Here is a 21,323-nt window from a genome sequence, read left to right as displayed (position 1 = left end):
ACAATCCCAGTTCCCTCAGCCTCTCCTCATAAGTCATATGCTCCAGCCCCCTAATCATTTTTGTTGCCCTCCGCTGGACTCTTTCCAATTTTTCCACATCCTTCTTGTAGTGTAGGGCCCAAAACTGGACACAGTACTCCAGATGAGGCCTCACCAATGTCGAATAGAGGGGAACGATCACATCCCTCGATCTGCTGGCAATGCCCCTACTTATACAGCCCAGAATGCCATTAGCCTTCTTGGCAACAAGGGCACACTGTTGACTCATATCCAGCTTCTCGTCCACTGTAACCCCTAGGTCCTTTTCTGCAGAACTGCTTCCTAGCCATTCGGTCCCTAGTCTGTAACAGTGCATGAGATTCTTCCGTCCTAAGTGCAGGACTCTGCACTTGTCCTTGTCGAACCTCATCAGGTTTCTTTTGGCCCAATCCCCTAATTTGTCTAGGTCCCTCTGTATCCTGTCCCTACCCTCCAGCGTATCTACCACTCCTCCCAGTTTAGTGTCATCTGCAAACTTGCTGAGAGTGCAGTCCACGCCATCCTCCATCTGAAGAGGGATGGAAGGGAGTATACCCTTTCTACCGTGCGGAGTACCCAGCGATCCAATATAATTTGGGCCCATGCAGAACAGTCGGCACAAGAAGGTAAGGGGGGAATGGATCCAGAGTCCAGACTGGTGTGTTGCCCCAGGGCGCACCTTCAAAAGTTCTGCTTCTGGCCTGAGGACTGTTTTGCCTGCCCAGAGCTGAAGGGGGAGGCCTCTTTCTGTTGTTTCTATTATGCCTCCGAGAAAAATCCTGCCTGTTTTGTGGGTGGTAAAAACAAGGCGGGGGTTGCGACTTAAAGTGCCTCCATTGTGTAGCCAGAGCGTGCAGGCCCAGGGACTTGAGGGTGGCCCTCGAATCCTTGAGGCTATGAAGCCGAGAGTCAGTCTTTTCTGAAAAGAGGGCCAAGCCCTCAAAGGGGAGGTCCTGTATAGTCTGCTGGACCTCATATGAGAGCCCCGAGACATGCAGCCAGGAGCTCCTCCTCATGGCTACCCCAGAGGCCATGGTGTGGGTGGCCGAATCAGCCACATCGAGGACTGCTTGGAGCAAGGCGCGGGCAATGAGCTTACCCTCTTCTACCAAGGAGAACTCTGCCCTGGAGTCCTCCGGGAGAAGCGCCATAATCTTCACCATCGCTCTGCACAAGTTGTGGCTGTACCTACTGAGGACAGCCTGGTGATTAGAAATTCGGAGCTGGAGCCCCACGGTGGAAAAAATTTTCCTCCCAAAGAGGTCCAGCTTTTTAGTCTCCCGTTTTTTTGTGGAAGGGCCCTGGTATTTTTGGTGCTCCCGCTCATTCGCCACGGCTACCACTGGCGGAGGATGATGTACAAATGCTTGAACCCCTTAGAGGGAACGAAGTATTTCCGCTCATTCCTCTTCGCCATTGCTGGTAAGGAGGCGGGGATCTTAGTGGAGTCCTGTATGGTTTTAATAAGTGGCAGGGTGATACGGGAGTGACCAGAGGGGGCGAGAATGTCCACCACGGAATCTGATGTCTCAGCAACCTCCTCCGCCTGGATCCCCAGGTTCTGCGCCGCCCCTGCTGTCCTCCACGGCCGGGGCCGTCGACGTTCCCGCCATCGCCTCATCAGGCGAGGATGAGGACAAGGGCCTAGCTGGGAGCAGGTCCTGTTCTCTGCCCTCGGCACCCAGGGGATCCCGCAGTGCCTGGTCTTCCAGTGCGATCGTGCTGGCGTGGCAAATGATTGGTCCTGTCCCGGGTGAGGTGTCAGAGGCACGTATGATGCTGAGGCCACCGACTGACCTCGAATGGGACCTCTGGCTCTGATGGAACACCCAGGGGGTCCAGAAAGGCCACTGGGCGGGAGCCTGCCACTGACCAGGCTCCAGCCCTGGATGAAGCTGCTGGACCGCCTGCTTCTCCTGGACCTATAGGACTCCACTTCTGACTCCGAGGACTCACTGTAAGATAACCATGGAGAAGCGGTGCCCAGTGGTGCCGGAGAGTGGTGCCTGGAACTCGGGGACCAGTGCGGCTCCCCATCCGTCCACTGGTGGATGGTACTAATGATTGGTGCCATGGGGATAGTGACTGGCGTAGTACAATCACCGGCTTGCCTCTGGACGGCACTGAGGGTCTCACAGGTGCTGCTGAGATGGAGCTCGGTGTCCTGTCTCGCCTAGGAGGGGAAGTCGGTGATGTGAAGGCAATGAGGTCCTTGGCAGCCTCAAATGCCTCCGGCGTGGAAGGTAACTGTAGATTGCGGCCTTCTCGGAGAGGGGAGCGTTGGGGGCCCAGACTCGACTGGTCCTGTGCTGGGGCAGGAGTCGATGGGACCCTAGTTGGAGGACTCAAACTCACGTGGCCTGCCATGGTTCTCACGGTGGCGGACTTCTGCGCCGGTTTGGGTGTGGGGGAGTGGCCCCTTTTGGGTCTCCTCTTCTTGTGGGGCACCGGGGATTGCGAACGGTGCTGCCCACTGCCCTGCATGGATCCCCTATGTGGGGAACTGTGCTGGTGCCGAGGGTCTCTGGCAGAGTCCTACCTCGATGCCAACTCATGTATCGGTGGTGCCAGCACACTGCGCACCAATGTCGAGGTGCTCAGCGTCGGCTTGGCTGACCTGGGGCTCAAGTGGGGACGGAAGGCAGCCTCCATCAGAAGGATCTTGAGGCCCTGATCCCTCTCCTTCTGAGTCGTAGGACGAAATCCCCTGCAGATCTTGCGGCGTTCCTTTTGGTGGCTCTCCCCCAAACATTTCAAGCAGGAAGTGTGTGGGTCACTCCTGGGCATAGACTTGCCACACGCTGCACAGGGTTCAAACCCTGGGGAGAGGCGGGCAGTGGGCGTACCCCCAAACAAAAACTACTACAGTTAACACTATCTAACTATTTACAGAAAAAGTTCAAGACTGCTAAAGAAGCGCTTGCCGAAGCAAGAGATAACGAGCGTTCCGGCTAACCGTCACAGGTGGTAAGCAGGACCTGAGGTGGCGGCGGGTCGGCAGGGCCCTGTATTCAGCAGCGTGTCTCCAGGGGGCACCTGGACCGACCCGACGGGTACTGCTAGGGGAAAAACCTTCCGGCTGCCATGCACGCGGCACACGCACGCCTAGTTGGAATTGACATGAGCAATCACTCGAAGAAGAATCAATGCTCTAGACCAGGCATGGCCAAGCTGTGGCTCATGAGCCACATGCGGCTCTTTTACAGTTAAAGTGCAGCTCCCAGAGCCCCCCACGTACCCCCCCCATTCTCCACTTACAAGACTGGGCAGAGGGGAGCTCGGGGCTTCTGCCCTGCAGTGGGATGATGGGACTAGAGGCTTCTGCACTGCAGGGAGGGGGGCCTCAGGGCTTTAGACCAGCAGGTGGGCATCGGGGCAGAAGCCCCACACCCCAGCAGGCACCACCCTACGGGGCAGGTTGTGTGCGTCTTGCAGCTCTCGAACATCTGAAGATTATTGTATGCGGCTCAGAGGGTCAGTAAGTTTGGCCACTCCTGCTCTAGGTGAATACAATGAATAAAACCACCAAACAAATGAAGGAGGAAGCCTCATAAGACCTCCTTCAAAGGCTGACAACTCTCCTCTCAAGAGATCATCATAAGAGCTTTAAAGAGGCAGCACTGCCTTCAAAGGAAGGTTACTTGAGAGCAGCAGCCCACAGCTATGCCTGTTCAGTAGGCAGCTGGTCTAAATGGGACGCCATGGCTGATGGTAAGTGGGTATCAGGGGTGCACAGATTGAGTTAATTAGTTTCTGCCCAGCTGGGTGGAGAGAGAAAACTTATGAGGAATGTCTGGGCCTGCCTTGACGCGTGGGAAGGTGACGTGGGCAACAGAGAAATACTTCTGGAAAGGCTGGCAAGTCCAGTAGGGCATAGTGCCAAGACTGTGCTGTGGGTGCCAACTAGCAATGAGAAGAAAAGGCAGAGCATTTAAATAGATCTCAGAACATTTGAAGACTAAGGGCTAGATTCACAAAGGGACTTGGGCATCTACCTGCCTCTTAGGCATGTAAGTCCAACATTTTGGCCCTACTGGCATTCACAAAACCCCAGCTCAGCTGCCACTTAACCTGTAGGTCCCTCTATTTCCCAGGCACCTATGTTTCTGCCAGTAAAGTCCCCTACATGCTTGAGTTTCCACTGCTGGGTACGAGCAAAACCACCTAAGTCCTGATGCTGCCGAGCTGCCCGGAGCCCTAGCTCACGCCTAAGCTGTGATGGGATTCTCAAAGTAGACATTCCCCCATCTGTGGGCCTGATCCAAAAGGTATGCGCTGAGCATGACTAACCCACCCAAAAGACAGCAGGGACGAGAGTTTGGGGAGCATGTATTTTCCCCCTTTACTCAACTGTACAGTGGTTAGGGCACTCACCTCAGATGTAATACCCCCAGGTTTGATATCTCCACTCTGCCTGACTTGGAGCAGGGACTCAAACCTGCCTTATCCCCACCCCGGGGCAGTCAGTCCCCTGACCATGGGATATGGGGTCAATCTCTCTCACTTTCTCTCTCACCCAACGAATGTTTAATTACATATACAAAATGGAACACCGTCAACAGGAGAGCTCCAGCCCAGAATGCTCAATAGCCAGATGGTTAGGACCCTTTCCTGGGGTGTGAAAGAGCTGGGTTCAAGTCCCTGCAGCTACTGGTTATAAAGGGATGGTCTCTCTTTCACTCTGGTTGGTTGTGTTCTGCCAGAAAGCGCTGATCTGGCTTAGGCGCCTAACTCCAGGAATCCTGAGTGGAAACGGGCCCTTCCCTTCAGCCCAGAGTTTGGCACCTGGGTAAAGGCCTGGTGAGTCTGAGCATTATTGTTTCTCAGCAAAGCTGGTCCTCTGGCTTTCTATTTTCTCAGCCTGTAGTAATGCCCGGTTGTTAATATGAAAGGCCTACTGCGCCTGGGAAACTAAACCAAGGAAAACTCTGCAAGTTCTGAATGGAAGCTCAGAACCCTGAGAGGCAGAAGCAAGGCGCTTGGACCCCTTCAATTTGACTGATTGCATAGACCTGTCCAAGTCTGATATAACCCATCCAGTTAGACTGACCTCGTTCTCAGAATGCCACTGTGACGTTCCCCTCTGGTGTTATCTGGACCGGTGATCTGCTAGGTCACTCCAACCCTCGACTCTGGGAGCCAGCCATACCCTGCTCTGCTGTGAGAACCCTCACCCCTGGGCTGTTCACGCACAGCCTCTGGCGTGTAAACTGCTCCTTGGATTGTGCAACCGAATGACACTAGCCAATATCTCCAGTCCCAGACACAACCCTAGGAACCTCTGTCTTGCAGTGTCCAGTTGTGCCCGCTGGACGCTGCAAGCTTATATGAGTTTGTCAATTTAACAAGGAAATTGATATGTGCCAGGCATGGTATCCCAAGGGGAGTCTGACACGCTTCAAACCAAACGCACTGCTTCAGGTAGAATAAACCAACAGATTTATTAACGACAAAGACAGATTTAGTGATTATAAGTCAAAGCACAAGTCGGATTTGGTCAAATGAAATAAAGCAAAACACGTTCTAAGCTGCTCTTAACACTTTCAGTGCCCTTACAAACTTAGATGCTTCTCACCACAGGCTGGCTGGTTGCCCTTCAGCCAGGCTCTCCCCTTTGATCAGCGCTTCAGTCGCTTGGTGGTGGTGTCTGTAGATGGAGGTGGAAGAGAGAGGAAGAGCATGGCAAACGTCTCTCCCTTTTATCATGTTCTTTCTTCCCTCTTGGCTTTGCCCCCCCTCCCCCCTTCAGGGTCAGGTGAGCATTACCTCATCGTAGTCCCAAACTGACCAAGGGAAGGGGAGTGACTCACTCGAGAGTCCAACAGATCCTTTGTTGCTGCCTACGGGCTAGTCTGCCATGGCAGCGCTAACATGCCTTGTGTGGTCGCAGTGCCACCTCAACAAGGGGTGTCGCTCCCAGCGCTGGGGCACTGTTTACACTGATGTTTTACTGCGCTGCAACTTGCTGTGCTCAGGGGGGTGTTTTTTCATACCCCTGGCTGTTAATTGCCAGTGTAGACAAGCCCTAGGCCAGTGTCCTTTGTTCCTTTGAGGCTGGGCTGGGCTTGTCCCATACATGCCCTGATGAGGTGTGGACTGCCCCTCTGCTCTTGGAGAGTTTTTGCCTGGGCTGGTTTTAAGCCAGGAGGACACATTTTCAGCCTCATAACTATATATAGGAAATTACAACCTATAACCTTACTAACACATTGCTGTAGCAACAATTACTATAACATCACTATAACAATGCTCAGAGCATCACGAGCCTTCCGAAGACACCCGACGTGACAAACTTTGCATTAGACACCACACAGTCATATTATAAAGATGAACATGGGGGTGCAGGGTATTCTCCCGAGGTACACAACGTCACACTGGTCCTCTGGCTTTCTATTTTCTCAGCCTTTAGTAACGCCTGGTTGTTAATATGAAAGGCCTACTGCGCCTGGGAAACCAAACCAAGGAAAACTCTGCAAGTTCTGAATGGAAGCTCAGAACCCTGAGAGGCAGAAGCAAGGCGCTTGGACCCCTTCAATTTGACTGATTGCATAGACCTGTCCAAGTCTGATATAACCCATCCAGTTAGAGACTGACTTCATTCATTCTCAGACTGTCAGCTCTTCAGGGCAGGGAGCATGTCTTCACACATGTTTGTACTGACTCTGGCACAATGGGGCTGCCTTCTCACGAGGGCTTGGGGGAGCAACAGGAATCTGAATACTCAATAAGACGACTTCCCCAAGAAAGGCTGATGCTTTGGGAATGACGCGAACAGATGCAACGATCTCCCCGCAGCTACCCTGGGGGTCAGACACCACAAATCAAGCAGAAACAAAAGAAGGGGCGACCTTGTATTCACTGACTGCTAATTAGATGCCCTCTTGGTTTGGCTCCTTCCTTCAGGCTAGGGCCCTAGTCTGGGATGACAGCCCCAGGGTGCCAGGCAATGAATAAACAGAGAGACAGGCCCAGTCCTGAAGAGCTTACAATCAGAAGAGGCGACACAACAGGTGGATGCAACAAGGAGCACATGCAACATGCCTGGCTCCCAAGAGTGCTTAGAGAGAGTGTGTGGTATGTGGTATAGCTAATGGAATCGGATTCAGTACCTCCATGGTCCACATCAAACTATGGAGACAGCTGCCAGGCAGAGCACAGTGCCTACCTTTACGCTTCAGAGACATTAGGGACCGAAAGAATCCAGAGGCTGTGCCAATGCCACCAGGCAGCTTGGGCTCCTCCTCCCCCATCAGCTGGGCCAACTCTGCTCCTGGCAGGTCGATGAGCCTGGTGATGTTGCTGACAACCAGCTCTGTGAAGACTTCAGGCTTCTCATGCCGCAACTTCTCCACAAAGAAGTCAGGGTTGAAGATGACTGTTTGCCCACGGAGGGAGGAGTCATTGCAGATGACAAACCTGCAGATGGCATCGCTGGGAAAGAAAAGGAGACAGGTTGTAAAACATTTCCTCCGGAATTCACTCGTACAGCCAGTGTCCCCCCAAATCCCAGGCCTCCTGAGCAACCTCACGCGGGAAAAGACATCTACTCGCACTGGAGCTGCCAGGGTGTTCTTCAGAACCACTGCCTATCCCATGCTTGCTATTAGTCAACAGCATGCGTAGCTCCAGCGGAGCCGGGACAACAGCTCTTCTTGGTTTTGGTTTTTAACGTTCTAATTAACAACTGTACCCAACACAAGATGCACAAAACAGTATAACTGTCTCACAACTCTGTCTAATAAACCTTGCCAGCAAGATTTCAGATCACTAAATGCCTCAGGGTAGAAATCTCAGAGAAAGGGAAAAAGCCCCAAAAGCAGCTATTTTAATCATTAACCAAACTTTAAACCTGAAGGCTCTAGTCACACTACCAGAGCAACTATCACTTGTGACAGTGAGCATATCCCCAAAGAATATATACCAGGTAACAAAAGCACAGCCACACATGGAATGCTACAATGCAGCCTGCAACTACCTTTATCTTTAATACAAAGGCCCACAGAAACTGCGTGCCCAAATGTACTCAGATCAAGATTAGGAACTAAACACTGGGACTGGATTCTCCACTAGCTGCACCTCTTACCAAAGACAAGGGCAGTTGGAATTGGCTTGATTTTATCTCAGGCGCTGCTTACATGCTCATGGGAAATTACTAGAGGGGCCCTACATTTAGGCAAAGGCGGGGTGTCTGCAAGGTACACATACACCACTGACAGTCAGCATCCAGACAAATATCAAGACTTTCCTCTAGCTTTCACAAAGGTTCAAACTGGTAGCACAGCACCAAATGTGCACAGACATTTAATTCCCCAGTGGGGAGTGTTAAACATATTTTTTTCTGCTGTAAACCAATAATTACAAATAGCAACGAATGGAGAAGACAGAAAAAAAATCCCATACTACACATAGAAAGGTAACCTCAATCTACAATCTATTGTCTCCCTGTTATTTGTGAGCTTCAATAACTATGTGAACTATATGCATCTGTGACGTTACTGACATGAACTGTGACCGTATAGATCATTGTTACAACCAAGGTCCTATAGTGGCACCAAATCTTGTACAAAGGAGGTCGAGTGGGGTGTCTATGGAAAGGTTATGATTTGCTGGTTATGATTATGATATCTGTATGCAGGTATCATTTTGTATCTAATGTTATAAGTATTGGCTCTATCCTGTCTGTATTTCAAACTTGTGCTATACTTCTGGGTGACACCCCAGACAGGCTGGCATCAGTACGGCCTCGCCTGCTTGATGGCCCATTAAGAACCATCAGCTACACAACTGACCTATTGAAAGAAGGCAGATACACCTTATGACTCAGCAAGGCATGCAGGGACAGGCCTATGGACAGAACTCTGAAGCTTTCAAGCCATGTGCTGGGCAGCTTGTGTTTGAAACAAAGGAAACACAGGCCACATGACAAGAGGCTATAAAAGGCAGCTGCATCTTCTCCATTTTGTCTTCAATCCTGCTTCTGACCTCTGGAGGGACTATGCTTGAAACTGAAGCTCTGAACAAAGGACTGAACAACCCATCCAAGCTGGGATGTTTGTATTCCAGAGACTTAATTGGTTTAAAATCAGCAGTAATCCCATCAAGCCTAAACTAAGAACTTTGCAATTGTTGTATGTATTTGATTCCATTTAACCAGTTTTAACTCTCATCTATATTTCTTTCTTTTTATGAATAAACCTTTAGGTTTTAGATTCTAAAGGATTGGCAACAGCATGATTTGTGGGTAAGATCTGACCTGGGTCTGGGGCTTGGTCCTTTGGGATCAGGAGAACCTTTTTTCTTTTACTGGGGTATTGGTTTTCATAACCATCCATCCCCATAAGGAGCAGTGCTGGTGGTGATACTGGGAAACTGGAGTGTCTAAGGGAATTGCATGTATGACTTCTGGTTAGCCAGTGGGGTAAAACTGAAGTCCTCTCTGTTTGGCTGATTTGGTGTGCCTCAGCTAGTAAAGGAACCCCAGCCTTGGGATGTAACTGCCCTGCTCTAAGCAATTTGTCCTGAATTGATACTCTCAGTAGTGTCCTGCCAAAGGCAGTTTCGTTACAGCATTTTTGACCTAAAAAGCAGAAAAGACGGTTACCCACCTTTTCAATAACTGTTGTTCTTCAAGATGTGTTGCTCATGTCCATTCCATTCTAGGTGTGCACGCGCCTACGTGTGTGGTCAGCAGAGATTTTTGCCTTAGCGATATCTGTAGGGCCAGCCATGGCGCCCCCATGAGTGCCACTCTCATGTGCTGGTGTATCAGGCACTGCCGGCCCTATGCCTTTTCGGTTCCTTCTTGCTGACAACCCTGACAGAGGGGCAAGAGAGTGGGTAATGGAATGGACATGAGCAACACATCTCGAAGAACAACAGTTATAAAAGGTAGGTAACCGGGTTTTTTTGGGGTCTTGCTCATGTTGATTCCATTCTAGGCGACTCACAAGCAGCATCAATCAAGGTGGGCTCAGAGTTCACAGTCTTGCAGCACTGCTCTGCCAAAGCTAGCGTCATCTCGAGCTTGCTGGGTCAGTGCATAATGAGACGCGAACGTGTGGACGGCCGACCAGGTAGCGTCTCAACAGATTTCTTGGCTCGGTACCTGTGCCAGGAAGGCTGCCATTGATGCCTGTGCCCTAGTTGAGCGTGCCGTCACTATCACTGGCGGATGCAGGCTGAAACCTGTGATCCAGGATGAGATCCTCTGAGCAGACATTGGGCAACCCTTCATCCTGTCTGCCACTGCAACGAACAACTGCATTGACTTATGAAACGGCTTTGTTCTATCTATGTAGAAGGCCAGCGCCCTCCGGATGTCCAGGGTGTGTAGCCTGCATTCCTCATCTGACGCATGAGGCATTGGAATTAAGACTGGTAAGTATATGTCCTGGCCAGTATGAAATTGGGATATGACCTTGGGCAGAAACGCCAGGTGCGGGCACAGCTGGACCTTGTCCTTGTAGAAAACCATACAGGGTGGCTCTGAGGCAAGCGCCCTGATCTCAGACACCCTACGGGCCAACGTTATCGTGACCAGGAATGAAACCTTCCAGGAGAGAAGCAGGAGAGAGCAGGGAGCCAAAGGCTCAAAGGGAGATCCCATGAGCCTTGACAGCACAAGATTCAGGCCCCAGGATGTGAGGATAGAGCCACTCCAGACTCTTCAAAAACCACGCCGTCATATGGTGGGCGAAGATAGACCTGCCTTGGAAGGGAGGCTGGAACGCTGAAATGGCAGCCAGGTGGACCTTGATCGAAGAGAGGGACAAGTCTTGGAGCTTGAGGTGCAGCAAATAATCCAGGATATCCTGCAGCGGGGCCTCCGAGGCCCGAATACACCACTCCAAGGTCCAACATGTGAACCTTTTCCACTTCGCCAGGTAGGTCATCCTGGTGGAGGGTTTCCTGCTGCCTAGCAAGATCTGCTGAACACGGGTCGAGCGTGCCCGTTCGTCCGTGCTTAGCCACGCAGTAGCCAAGCCGTCAAGTGCAGCGCTGCCAGGTTCAGGTGCAACAGACTGCCGTGGCTCTGGGACAGCAGATCTGGCCGACGTGGCAGTTGTAGTGGGGCAGCTGCTGAAAGGCTCAGCAACGTGCCGAACCAGTGCTGGCGAGGCCACGCGGGGGCCACCAGGATAATCTTTGCTCTGTCTTGCTTGACTTTCACAAGGACCCTGTGAATCAATGGCACTGGCAGGAAGGTGTACATCAGCAAGGTATAGCCCTGAGATACTAATGTCCAGTACCCAGCAGTCCGAGGTGACCCGCAACCAGGCCGAATGGTAGGGGTGAAGGCAGTTGAAGAAAGAAAACGGTGGAGCTGGGGAATTGACTGGGGCCTCGCACGCTCGCTTCTGACTTCTAGAATGCTTTGCCGGGCCAGGCTGTTCAGGTGAGCGGGAGGTGGAAAGGCAGTGACGACCAAACCCAGACAAGGCTGCCAAGACCTTGGCGGCGGAGGTGGCCGGAACTGCTTGCACACCGACTGTGGCGTATGCATGCCCAGTGAGCGAAGGGTGGACCTGGTATCTTTCAGCCCATGGAGTCTCACATCCATCTGGTCAGAAAAGAGACCATTCCCATCGAATAGGAGGTCTTGCATGGAGGTCTGCATCTCCTGGGAGACTCCAGTGGTCTGAAGCCAGGAGCTGCACCTCATTACCACCGCAGACGCTACCACCCTGGCTGCCGAGTCCGCCGCATCCCACGCCATCTGGAAGGAGCACCTGGCCATCGCGGTGCCCTCCTCCACCAGAGTATCAAACTCTTAGGAGTGGGTACTGCCTCCTCTGCCTCCGGGCGCGCCTCTCGCACCGAGCTTGGTGCCGTCGGTGCCATCACCTGCTGCTCCGAGGTGGAGGCAGACAAGCGGAGCGAAGGGGCATTGCCATGACCGGCACTCCCCACATGTTCCAACAAGGCCACTGGCCGGGCTGCTACTGCGCCGATGCAGCCTCGGGTGCCCATTTACGCCATTGGGGTCTAGGTGAGGGGCTAACTCTCCCTTCTGTGCCAGAGGAACTGCCTTTCGGAGACCACGGTGGGGCCGTGAATGCCTGGGTCTGTTTAGAGACCACTGTCATCGGAGCCTGGTGCCCAGAACGAGGGGACCAATGTCAGAGCCGGGGGGGACTGGAGATGGAATGGAGAGTGCTCCCACGTCGTAGGCGACCGAGATCAACGTCGAGAGGGCGACTGGCAGGAGGGTGACTGGTACCGGTAGTAAGGAGACCGGCGCCTCCCTCTATGCAGTCCACATCAAGATGACGGGGACTGTGATCGTGGTGCTGGTGACCGAGGGTGAGCCCCAGACAATCTGGGCAGTGGCTCCAGTTACCTGCGGCGCGGAGGTGGAGAGCACGTCATTGTCTCAGGGGATTGGTGGCACTCCACCGCTCCCTGAGGAGCTTTAGCGGCTGGCTCTTGGGGAGCCTTTGCCGAAACCTGCGGCACTTGCTGTGTCGGCGGTGCGGGTGGAGGCCTTTGCTCTCTCGGCGGTGCGGGAGCACGCAAGGACATTGGTGTCGGCAGGAGTGTTGGTACGATACCATTCACAGGAGTCGGAGGAGAACCTTTCATGGGGATAACGGCTCTGACGGGAGAAGGCCGACTGCGTGGCACCGGGGTAGACGGGAGGCCTGAGGTGGATCCTTTGCCCAATGAAACCTGGCTCTTCTTTCCTGGCGCTGGGGAACCATGCTTCCTCACCTTCTTTTTAGGCACGGTGCTGGGCAGAGGTCGGTGCTGGCAGTGCACTTCGCACTGATGCCGAGGTGCTCGGCCAATCCTGCCGGGATGGCTCGGCGGCCAGACGGAGGGTGGACTCCGTGAGGAGAGCCCGTAATTGAATATCCTGCTCCTTCTGTGTGCGGAGCTGAAAGTTCTTACAGATACGGCACTTGTCTTTCGTGTGTGCCTCCTCCAAGCACTTGAGACAGCTGCTGTGGGGGTCACTCACAGGCATAGACCTGTTACAGTCTGCGCAGGGCTTAAACCTGGGAGACTGAGGCATGCTCCCTCCGAGGCAAAGTCCCCACTGGGACTCTACTACCAACTATGAACATGCAACAGCTACTGAACACTAACTACTAAAGAATTAACTATTTACAAGGCCCAAAGGCACAAAGTCCGAAGACGAAAACTGCTAGCCCTTGGTAAGCAAGGAAAGGCGCTCTGACTAACCACCATGGGCGGTAAGAAAGAACTGAGAGGGCGTAGGGCTGGCGGGCCTGATATACTGGCGCATGAGCATGGCATCAAAGGGGCGTCACAGCAGGCCCTACGAACACCACTAGAGGCAAAAATCTCCGATGACCGCGCACACCTAGAATGGAATCGACATGAGCAAGCACTCGAAGGAGGACTGTGGTGTCATAACTAGGCTACGTGACCAGAATAAGTGACAAGAGAACTTGGGACTTAGACTCCACAGTGGAAAACACTTGCTGGAATCACTGTAAACCACGGACTTGCAGCCAGCACTCTGCAATTTGTGCTGAGTGAGAATCCCAACAGAAACCCTCTCTGCTGTCACTACTACACAGGTGTGATGGGGGCTATTTTGAGAGAATAGTGGAGACTGAAAGGATGCCAGGCAGATGAGACTGGCAGAATCATCTCAGAGTAACAAGCTGTGAGGGGTTCACAGCTGCATTCTGTAGGGTAGCCTAGGCAGCATGCTACTGATTCCAGTATCACTTGATGGGTCTCTCAGCCGTTTGTTGCACCTAAGGACTTAAGACCAAGATGGAGCAATTCAGTACCAACTGCCAAAGACACCTGCTGATTGATCTCCCCATACTCACAATGTTACAAGGGTTTAAAAACCACACACAAGTGCCAATTCTTCCCAACAATGTGCAGCCAGAGCTCTGTCCTGAAATCCGTAACAACCCACTTTGATCCAACACAAGTCCTCCTGCTGACTGTGAAGAGTTACAAAGGGATCTCACAAAACTAGGTGACTGGGCAACAAAACGGCAGAGGAAATTCAATGTTGAGAAATGCAAAGTAATGCACATTGGAAAACACAATCCCAACATACGAAATGGTGGGATCTAAATTAGCTGTTCCCACTTGAGAAAGATCTTGGAATCATCATGGATAGTTCTCTGAAAACATCTACTCAATGTGCAGTGGCAGTCAAAAAAAGCTAAGAGAATGGTAGGAACCATTAGGAAAAAGATAGATAATAAGACAGAAAATGTCATAATGCCACTATATGAATCCACGGTATGCCCACATCTTGAATACTGCATGCAGTTCTGGTCGCTCCATCTCAAAAAATATATTAGAATTGGGAAAAGTACAGAGAAAGGCAACAAAAATGATCAGGGTATGGAACAGCTTCCATGGGAGGAGAGATTAAAAAGATTGGGACTGTTAAGTTTGGAAAAGAGACGACTGAGGGGGGAATATGATAGTGGTCTATAAAATCATGAATGAGGTGGAGAAAAAGTGTTATTTACCCCTTCACATAACACAAGAGCTGGGAATCAACCAATGAAATTAATAGGCAGCAGGTTTAAAAACAAACATAAGGAAGTACTTCTTCACATAACACACAGTCAACCTGAGGAACTTATTACCAAGGGATGTTAAAGACCAAAAGTGTAAGTGGGTTCAAAAAAGAATTAGATAAGTTAATGGAGGATAGATCCATCAATTGCTATTAGCCAAGATGGTCAGGGATACAAACCCACGCTCTGGGTGTCCTTAAATCTCTGGCTATCAGAAGATGGGACTGGATGACAGGGGATAGATAATTCAAATGTCCTGTTTTGTTCATTCCCTCTGAAGTGTCTGGCACTAGCCACTGTTGGAAGACAGGATGTTGGGCTAACTGGACCATTGATCTGACCCAGTCCGGCCATCCTTATGAGGTGGTTTATTATTTAGACCCAGCTACCCGGCCTGCAATGATCCTTGCTCTGTTATTCACTCACTAGCAGTTTTTGTTCCCCACACAGTAGATATGCAAATACTTTCTAACAGCTACATCAAGCCGCACAAACTATCTGCTCCCTCCACTGCTAATTACGTCTCTAGATTCGCAGAGAGAAAACCCACTGCACTAAAATCAAATCTCTCCAACCTAGAACCACCGACAGGATCACCAGGCATATTCCAGAGGTTAGTTTCAGTAAATTCAATAATGCCTAAAGCAAAAACAGATAGAAAACCAAATCTCTTACATGAATGCCGAGAGCTTTTGGAGAGGCATTGGGAAGCAAAGACACTGAGAAAAGAACTTGCTCCTTGTTTCCAACAACAAAGACACCCGCCTGCCCCAGCACAGCCTATGCAAATTCCACGCATGCTACAAGACACAAGGGCGCATTATTGGGTCTGAAGGGCCCCCTTGGCACACACTGGGCATCAGCCGTCACGCAGAGACAAAAAAGTGAAAAGAAAAGCTGGACAAACTGATTATGTCACTTCCCAAAGGTCAGTGTAGCCGGAGTCTCATGGCAAACAATTCCATCTGCACGGAAACTAGGGATATGAATTAGGGATACTTTGGGCTTAAGTAATGTAACTAACAGGAACCTACCAAATGGTCCCCAGTTTAACCCATCTATACGACAAGTGAAGCCATGTCACTAGGTCCCCTGTCTGGGTTGAAGCATGGTTCCATTTTGTAGTGATTACAGAGCCGTCACCATGTCTCTCAATCATGCTAAAGCCATATCCTTGGACAAGTGGTGGACAACCTGCGGGCCGCACGCGTCCCGTCAGGGTAATCTGCAGGTGGGGCACGAGACAGTTTGTTTACATTGACTGTCCGCAGGCACGGCCGCTCGCAACTCCAAGTGGCCGCAGTTCGCCACTTACAAATGTAGATTTTTGTTTTGTTTCAGAAACAAAACAATGTAAAACTTTAGAGCCTACAAATCCACTCAGTCCTACTTCTTGTTCAGCCAATCGCTAAGACAAACAAGTTTACTTACATTTACGTGAGATAATGCTGCCTTCTTCTTATTTACAATGTCACCAGAGGGTGAGAACAGGCATTTGCATGGCACTTTTGTAGCTGGCATTGCAAGGTATTTATGTGCCAGATACGCTAAACATTCAGTAGGCCCCTTCATGCTTCGGCCACCATTCCAGAGGACATGCTTCCATGCTGACGATGCATGTTAACTCTGTTAACTCAATATTAATAATATTAATGCCCAATGTAAATTAGAGTAATTTCTAATGTTTCCATAATAAATGGATTTAGGGAAGCCCTAATGAACTTTCTTAAATAGAGGAGACACATTTAGGTACCAAAGGATGTGAAATACATTATCTTCTAGTCATTCCACTATAGGTTCCTCCATTTTTTTTTGTCCCTCTTCCCCACGCCCCGAAATCTGGGATGAAACCTGTCTGACCCTGGAACTTTGTCTCCGGACATTCTCGTTCCTTGATTCTTGTTCTGGCACAATCTCCATTTTCTGAGATATTTCTTCTTCTTCCTCCCTGAAGAAAAATATGCCTTTGTGGCATCTGTGCCCCCATCTTCCTTTGTGAGGACCCAGGCAAAGAATCCATTACATTTTTCTATTTAGTATTGTCTGCGTCTCTCTCAACCCTTGATATCTCCTAGTGACTTCACCGTTTCCTTCATTAGCCTTTGTCTTCTATGTTCTAAACGTTTCTAATTTATTATTACATGTGGAGTCTTTCTTCCATTTTCTGCCTAATTGTGTCATAAACTTTAACCCTTTTACTGCTGAATGTTATGGCATTCCCACTGTGCAATGACTCTGATGGAACCTTGGCACTTCATTAAGAACCTAGGTAGGAGGTACACAGCATAGCACTGGAGATGAACTTTTCCCCATCTGCCAGGTACATCAGATAGCACTCAAGTGGTTAACTTCCTTCTGGCCTTCCAGCATCCCAGTTTTTACCCCTCTCCCAGCCAGGAGGGTCTGTGCTCCATGCCTTCCATCACTGCTTGCAAATGGTTCCTCTCACTCAATTCCTGATTTACCCATGTTGACGTTCTGCTCTGGCTTTACATTATGAAGTTAGAAGCAAGCCCAGACAAACACAGATTTTACACTCATGTAACTCCATTAAGTCAATAGAACTTACTTCTCGTGTATCCCACTATAATGGCAATGCTCAGTCGCACATCCCATCTCTTTCCTGGAGACATTATCCCATTTGTTTGCTTCTCAAACTTTCTTTCCACAAACTCAGTAACCATAGTTTAGGTCTCACTTTAGTCCTGATCTTCAAAGACCTCCATAGGATTGACTCAGGCTTCACAAGGGATCAACTCATCCTGCATGATTGTGACCTCTGACAGCTGCTGCTCTCCACTGAAATAATGGAACCGTTACCCCTAGAGTGAGACTTATGTGCCTGATAGCTTTTTCTGCAACTTGTCCATAATTGTGGGACTCACTCCCAGGAGGTGCTGGGCTCACCATGAATCTTCTGAGCAAAATTAGAGCCTACTGCTTTGTCCAAGCTTTCTCCATAATAACAAAACCACCCCCCCAACCAAACATTAAAACCTTGGGCTAATTAGGGGGAGGGGAGTGGGAAAGAAGAACAAGCCATTTGTTCCTTTATTGTGTACTTTGAGATGATGTAAGGCACTCAGATACCATGGTGATGAGTGGTCTATAAAAGCAGAGATGAAAGAAATCCTAATTACAAACAAGACAGAAAATAGAAATAACATGTCTGAGCAAATGCCTGTCTCCCCTTTGCTGCTGTTCTGTGAACTGTGTGTAGGTGGGGCACATCCAGTCGCCCCGTTTACCCTGGGTATAGCAGGCAGGAGCGCTGGGCTTTGTCTGAAGGTTACACACGCTGCGGTGCTGCAGATTAACAGGATTATTGTGTGCAATGCCTGTGGGGGCTTTATTTCTGTGCAGAAATGGGGTCCTGCTTTACATTTGCATTTTGATTAGCAATAACGATACCCAGGCATCTGTGTGCGCGAGGAAGGGTCACTAATAAAGTGACCTTTATAAATTAAAAGGCCCATTGAAGTGCAGGAATAGGAAATTGGAGGCGGTTTCCAGCTGTGCCAGTCAGAGATGGACAGGCATCCAGGGAAACATGGAACGGGGAGCAGAAAATGGAAGAACTGCAGAGGGGTTCATAGGAATAGGTAATAGGTTACTGCAAGGGTGTTTTGGGGAGGCCTCAAAAATATGCTGTGATGGGGTATGCAAACCCCACACTGGACAAAGGGTCAAGGAGTTGCTCTGGGCTCAGCCAGCCCTGCCACACCTGCAAGAGATGCTCAGGGAGCCGAGCAGCGCAGCGCAGCTCAGCTGGGGGTAGGTCTGGGAAGAGAGCCCACCTGCAACTCGCAGCCCCTGAGGGAAGGGAGCACCTGCTTGAGATACCCCCTGGGAGGGAGGCATTTCCTTCTCTCTCTCTCTCACACATTGACTCCCTTTGTTTGTGTTAATTCCCCTTGTGTTGTTTATGGACAATGCCGGATCACTAGGCCAGGCTCCACACGAGCGCAAACCGCCACCTATGCCAAAAGCCCAACTGGCCACTATGAAAGCTGGCACTAGGGGAGTGCACTAGCAAAGTCCAAGGCAATGGTGGGCAACCTGCGGCCCATGGGCCGCACGCAGCCCATCAGGGTAATCCACTGGCGGGGCCCAAGACAGTTTGTTTACATTGATCATCCGCAGGCACGGCTTCTATAGAGCAGGGGTGGCCAACCTGTGGCTCCGGAGCCACATGCAGCTCTTCAGAAGTTAATATACGGCTCTTTGTATAGGCACCAACTCTAGGGCTGGAGCTACAGGAGCCAACTGTCCAATGTGCCGGGGGGTGCTCACTGCTCAACTCCTGGCTCTGCCACAGGCCCGGACCCCACTCCACCCCTTCCTGCCCCTGGGCCTGCCCTGCCCTCGCTCCTCCCCCTCCAGAACCTCCTGCACACAACGAAACAGCTGATCGGGAGTCTGGGGAGGGAGGGGGAGGCGCTGATTGGCGGGGCTGCCGGTGGGCGTGAGGCGCTGGGAGCAGGGGAGGAGTTTATAGGGGGGGTTGCTGATGTATTTCTGTGGCTCTTTAGCAATGTACATTGGTACATTCTGGCTCCTTCTCCAGCTCAGGTTGGCCACCCCTGCTATAGAATATCTTATTTTTCTATATACACATTTAAAATATAAATATTTAGTAATGTTTACATAGATTATATTTATAAATTCCTTGGGACAGGGACAAGCTTTCTGTTGTGTGTCCCAGATGCCTTGCACAATGGGGTGCCAATCCCTGACTTGTATTTCTAGAGTCTACCACAATATAAATAATAAATCATAATGGAAAATGCTTCCTTGCCCTGCTTTCCTCACATTTATTTAGGATACTCTAATTTAAAAGATAAAATGTTGTACAGGCTTCAGATTTCACCAATAACTCATCTTAGCCAATACCCAAAAGCTTACAAAGTCCCAGAATTTAGAATATTCAAGTTATTGCTATAATCGGTCATAATCAATCAAATTGAGTTTCATCAGTTAAAGCAAACAGACCTGACAAGCATCATTGACCACACTCTGCTGTGGATCTAGAGACGTAAAGAAAAGTGCCCTTACTTGGGAAAGTCAAATTGTCTGTTGCTTTAATCTGCGCTTTAACTACAACAACGCGGGGTATCAACTAACACTGCAATGGCAAGACTGGTTACGGCTGACATGGCATTTTCACCGACCTCCGCTATTCAGGTGCTTAGAACTTTCTGAACGAAATTTACATTTTAGAGTGAAGTTGCTCAGGTTTGGTCTGAGCCCAGAAGTTAATTAGTTCTTGAAAAAAGTTACTAAAAGTCCATCTGTCCCCAGAGGGACATCCCCACATCCCTCGCCTGTGCCGCTTCTCGCCACCCCCATTGGCCCGGGACGGCGAACCGCGGCCAGTGGGGGCCGCGATCGGCCGAACCTGCCGCGTCAGCAGGTAAATAAACTGGCCCGGCCCGCCAGGATGCTTACCCTGGAGAGCCGCGTGCCAAACGTTGCCGACCCCTGCCCTAGATTGTTGTGCAATTAAAGTCTCACCCTTCATACCACAGTGGTGCAACATTTTGCATTTAAAAATGAAAAACAACAGCATCAATTTCCTCAGCTTTCAGGGCTGCACAATCTTTGTAACTGGCTCTAATTAAAACCCTTAGAGAGGCAGAGCTGGGAGGCAGGTTTGGGCCCAATCCTGCTTTCACAGACATCCATCCAAACCGTCTCTTTCCATGGAACGGTAGCATTCACTCTCTCTCATTGTCTAATTCAGTGGTCTCCAAAGTGGGGTGCGCAAGAGGATCCTTGGGGGTGCACGGCAGGAGGAGCGCTTTTTTTTTTGCTTCATCACTTCGGGCGGGAGTTCGAGCGGCTTTTTTTTTTTTTTCTTTGGCAAAAATGGTATAGCCGGCACGGCAGGGGGTGCGTGCTCAAAATTTTTTTTACTGATAGGGGTGCGCAATCAAAAAAGTTTGGAGACCACTGGTCTAATTGAATGGCAAGTAGCCAAGCAAGCTCAAAATGATGTGGAGACACACTGCCTCCTTCAGAAGGGAGGGGCAGGCAGCCAGAGCACCGGGATATGCACCACATACACCAGGGCACATAAGAACCCTGGCTGTTTTCATCAGTCACAGGATTTAATCTCTCACCTTAGAGAGGCCATTCCTCGGAGGAACAGGATTTCCATAGCTTCGATGCTGCAACCGCTACGAATAATTCAAGTTGTGAGTTTTTAAAGAAAATATGGTTTGTTCTAGCCCTCTCGGGGTGTAACTACACTTGTGGTGGCACATCGAGTCCAGACACTGCGTGCCCAACGAGCACAGGTATAAAGAGCAAGGTAGACAGCAAGGCACAGCTTAGGCAAGTAGAGTGTGCTACATGTCTGAACCCACAGGATAAGTTTATGGAGGGGATGTTACGATGGGATAGCTTAATTTTGGCAATTAATTGATCTTTGACTACTAGCGGTAAATATGCCCAATGGCCTGTGATGGGATGTTAGATGGGGTGGGATCTGAGTTACTACAGAGAATTCTTTCCTGGGTGTCTGGCTGGTGAGTCTTGCCCACACGCTCAGGGTTTAGCTCAGGTGTAGGCAACCTATGGCATGCGTGCCAAAGGCGGCACGCAAGCTGATTTTCAGTGGCACTCACACTGCCTGGGTCCTGGCCACCGGTCCGGGGGGCTCTGCATTTTAATTTAATTTTAAATGAAGCTTCTTAAACATTTTAAAAATCTTATTTACTTTACATACAACAATAGTTTACTTATATATTATAGACTTATAGAAAGAGACCTTCTAAAAAC

At 50.2% G+C, this 21,323-nt stretch overlaps 1 protein-coding gene across 1 annotated transcript in view; it reads right to left on the bottom strand.

Moving 5' to 3' along the window:
- The window catches only part of ARHGAP19 (Rho GTPase activating protein 19), a 31,645-nt gene extending 20,735 nt beyond the window's left edge, over positions 1-10,910 (bottom strand). Inside the window, exons 1-2 of the mRNA XM_029911357.1 lie at positions 10,723-10,910; positions 7,184-7,449 (exon numbers count right to left, since the gene is read on the bottom strand). Coding sequence (XP_029767217.1) covers positions 7,184-7,449; positions 10,723-10,910 — 454 coding nt within the window. The remainder of the gene's footprint in view (positions 1-7,183; positions 7,450-10,722) is intronic.
- Between the last annotated feature and the right edge of the window lie 10,413 nt (positions 10,911-21,323).

Source organism: Terrapene carolina, unplaced genomic scaffold, assembly GCF_002925995.2.
Source record: "Terrapene carolina triunguis isolate 2854851 unplaced genomic scaffold, T_m_triunguis-2.0 Scaffold95, whole genome shotgun sequence".
Classification (NCBI taxonomy): Eukaryota; Metazoa; Chordata; order Testudines; family Emydidae; genus Terrapene; species Terrapene triunguis.
This window is presented reverse-complemented; position numbering and strand designations above follow the sequence as displayed.